Source organism: Nicotiana tabacum, chromosome 3, assembly GCF_000715075.1.
Source record: "Nicotiana tabacum cultivar K326 chromosome 3, ASM71507v2, whole genome shotgun sequence".
Lineage (NCBI taxonomy): Eukaryota > Viridiplantae > Streptophyta > Magnoliopsida > Solanales > Solanaceae > Nicotiana > Nicotiana tabacum.
The window spans coordinates 106,092,358-106,095,998 of NC_134082.1; the positions used below are offsets into that span (position 1 = coordinate 106,092,358).

The window sequence follows — 3,641 nt, forward strand, 5'->3', positions numbered from 1 at the left end:
TCAAACATGCATATGATAAAAAAAATGTATGTTGTTTCGGATAGAAGTGAGAGTATATGAGAAGGCAACATCCACTATTTTTACCAGCATCCGACATTATGCTTGTATGTGGCATATTTGGACAAATATAAGGTCGAAATTCAAGAAAGGTCATCTAAAGTTAAGTGAATTGTACTTCGTTTTAACAAGATCATACACTCTTGATGAGTTTAATGAACGCATGGCAAAGATTGAAGAGATCGACACACGGGTAAAAGAATACCTTTACGATATTGGTTATCACAAATGGTCCCGGGTACATGCGAGAGTGAATAGAACATGAACGATGACATCAAATATTACAGAATCCTTAAGTGCAGTAAACAAAGATGCAAGAGAGCTCCCAGTAGTTCAGCTATTAGAGTACATGAGGGCACTTATTGAACGATGGAATAACAAAAATTATTGAATGCAAAGGGGACTTTCACTTTCCTTGGAAAAAAATATCACAATGAGTTGCAGGATAACATGACTTTATCCAAGAAGATGAGAGTAAGTTATTGTGCATCCCAGATGATGATTGTTATTATCAAACCAAATAACTGATGATATTTGTACATATGTGGTTGTTTTCTAGCTATTTTGTTTTTTGCTAATTGTCGATAATTGGTCGTTTTGTATTAAAATTGTAGGCGGGGGCTTCAACAGATTATATAGATAGAGTGATAGATGGTGTCAAACGCTTCATTGTTTGTCTTAAACAAAATATAATTGCGGACGATTTCAGTTAGATGAACTGCCTTGTTCATATGCTTTGACAGCTTTGAGGCACATAAACGAGTCTTATAAAACTACTGTTGTGATTATTACACGATGAAGAACCTTCTCGAGACATGTGGAATACCAATGGACCCTCTCCCAGATGAAAGCATATGGGATGTTTCAGAATATATAGCAGAAGAAGTATATCATATAAGTAAAAGTTTTATAAATTTGAAGAATATGTATTAGAATTGTTCGATGTTAATATTTAATTTTGTTTACAAACTGAAGGATAGTTGATATGAGGCTATTTCAATATATTGTTTTATTAATATCTTTTTGTGTGAATTGAATGAGTTGAAGTGCCACAGCTTCGAGAGTTGAAATAAAAATTATGTATACAATAGTTATTTTGGGAGAATATTTTATGGAACTTATAAGTTTAAGACTATCTTTAGAACCTTCTCTATAGAAAAGGACATAAGGGAGTTTGGTTAACTTGGAAGCTTTGTTCCCCTTACGGTCTAACCCAACGAGGCCCTTTTTCAAAATAGATTGTCACACTTCTTGTATGTAGAGCGAGAAACTTATTACACAGTTATACATTATATATAGGTACAGACCAGACAATAAGTAAACTGATGACACATGTTAAGAATAGCATCATGCATATGGAATGACTTATTGACTAGATGTACGATGGAATTTAAATCACAAAATTCTCCAGTACAGTAATATAGAATCAAAGAACCAAAACTTGGAAAATATAAATATAACTACATCAGTTTCTAGGGCTTATGTTTTTCATCAAATGGCATTTAATTCACTCAACATCACAGGCTAGACAGGTACTCCCCATCTGCGACAAACCTGGCAGCCATAATTAACATTTGAAAATAACAAATCTTGGACCTTCAACGAAGCAGCGCTAGTTCAACCTTTGTGTCTGAAGCTATTTTCTGATAATAAAAACAAACGTACGACGCCTTCCCCCCTCCTTGTTTGGTTTAGACACTCCCCCGCGTTCATTGGGTCTATTTCCTAGTTTTAAAGGTAGGTACAAGATTTTTTTAAGGAAATGGGAACATTCATTTTCTTAGGGTCCATAACAACGGAGCATTGAACCGTATTGTAGAACTTGGGCTTCACCACTCTTCCCAAAACATAAGCCCTGGCTCGAACCTTCAAATCTAGGACCAGTGACACTGCTGCTACTGGTTTCCCCTCCTTGCTTATCAAGTCGGCTCCTCCTCCATACAATGGAATTTTACTTCCTATCAAAGTCACTGCTACAGTTCTCTGACTTTTTCTTCGTTGGTAAAACTTCTTTACCTGCTCTTAGACCACGTACGACAACATATTAATATTTAAAGAGTTTAACTACTTGTGACGGAGTTTCAATATAATAGTAATAAGTAAATTAATATTGATATCATAATTATGTACACTAACAATGTATATATATAAATCAAATTAAGATACATGAATTGAAAAATAATGTTAATAAAAGGTAAGTGACTACTTACACTTCCAGTAGCTACGGTTAGCTGTGAAAAGGAAAGAACCAGAGGAGTAGACGTTACATGCACCCCAAAAAATGTGCCTGTATTACGAAATCTCATCTTCACCGTCGAGTTCATTGATACCATCTCTGTTGCAACTCCCGACGAATCCATGCCGGCCTGAATCCCAAATTCATTGAAGGAAATACTCTGCAGATCAAATCACGCAATTTAACAAGTATTCCTGATACCACTGTAGAGATCATATTTGGAGCCTAAGTAATACAGTAGCAACAATTCTTAGACCTTAATTAGGTACCGGTCAATGATAGTACATCATAGAAGTCCATGAATGAAGGAGGAAAAGAAAACGGATCTGTAGTAAGGAAAATAAATTACCCTCATTGTGACGACAGGTTTCTGATTTCTGCTAGCACCCCACAAGATCAAGGAAAAGAAAGTGAAGAGCACAAAGAAGCCAACAACAAAAGCCAGGAAATAACAGCGGCGAGGGAGACCTTTGCGATAGCCATCGTCGTCAAGTAATCCCTCTTCTTCTATAGCATCAAACTCTTTCCACTGCTGCTTCTCTCCCTTCCTATGACGATGTTGGTGGTGTCTGCTACTGCTGCTTCTAGAACCATTAGTACTTGACTTCTGTGTACTTGGTTTGAGTGAGCCCGAATACCTGGTAGATGATGAATCCCGGGATTGCCGGCCCGGTGAGCCCATTGGGCTAAGTATGGGAGTTGAGTGGAAGGAATTGGTCGTCTTTTCTCCATCGTGAGAGTCTCTTGACGGGCTCTGCACGTAGTAAACGGGCCGATTCGGCGATGATGGCGCCAAGCTCGTCACTTCTGAATCTGTTTTCGCATGATGCGTAGACGACATTGTTATTCAATAATTATCTGATCTCAATCTTCAGAAGCAGAAGAAGAAGTGGAGAAATAGAGAGTAGATCTGGGATGATCACTGACTCTGAGAAATGAAGTAGTCTAGAAAAGTCCAACACCCACGTTGGTTCTTGTTTGTTTATTTGTTTTGTATACCAAATATTGCGTGCAATTGCAGTTCATTGAGGACCGAAGGGCATGGAGCTAGGAGACCAAGGGTATCTCTCACAGGAATAATAAATGTAAACTAAAAAATAAAAACTTTGGTCAGTAAGTAATGCCAGTTGGAGTTTTGATTATTTATTCAGGGTTGAGCTAATTGAGTAATAAACTCATTGATGTTGTCTTTATTTGTATTCCCAGCTAAACTACACCCAGAAAAATTAAATACGCATGTTCCTATTTAAAACTATACTACTTGATATTGGCTTTATTTAGAGTGGCACCAGACTAGTTGTTTTTCTGTTCCTTTCTTTCTTTTTGCTTTTAATTTTGGATGCGGAGT

General features: G+C 37.1%; 1 protein-coding gene across 1 annotated transcript; it reads right to left on the reverse strand.

Annotated features, from left to right (window-relative positions):
- Positions 1-1,480: 1,480 nt before the first annotated feature.
- Positions 1,481-3,381, reverse strand: LOC107821974 (uncharacterized). Its single transcript, XM_016648466.2, has 3 exons — positions 2,643-3,381; positions 2,268-2,453; positions 1,481-2,073 (listed from the first exon to the last, which is right to left on the reverse strand). Exons 1-3 carry the CDS (start codon positions 3,132-3,134, stop codon positions 1,789-1,791), a joined length of 963 nt encoding a protein of 320 aa, XP_016503952.1. The 5' UTR covers positions 3,135-3,381; the 3' UTR covers positions 1,481-1,788.
- Between the last annotated feature and the right edge of the window lie 260 nt (positions 3,382-3,641).

Bases quoted from the DNA above. Each gene is read 5' to 3' on its own strand.
- LOC107821974 (XM_016648466.2), bottom strand. From the start codon at position 3,134: ATGTCGTCTACGCATCATGCGAAAACAGATTCAGAAGTGACGAGCTTG. The intron at 2,454-2,642 runs GTAATTTATTTT...TTTGATCTGCAG, and splicing joins AACCTGTCGTCACAATGAGG to AGTATTTCCTTCAATGAATT. The intron at 2,074-2,267 runs GTAAGTAGTCAC...GTCTAAGAGCAG, and splicing joins TAACCGTAGCTACTGGAAGT to GTAAAGAAGTTTTACCAACG.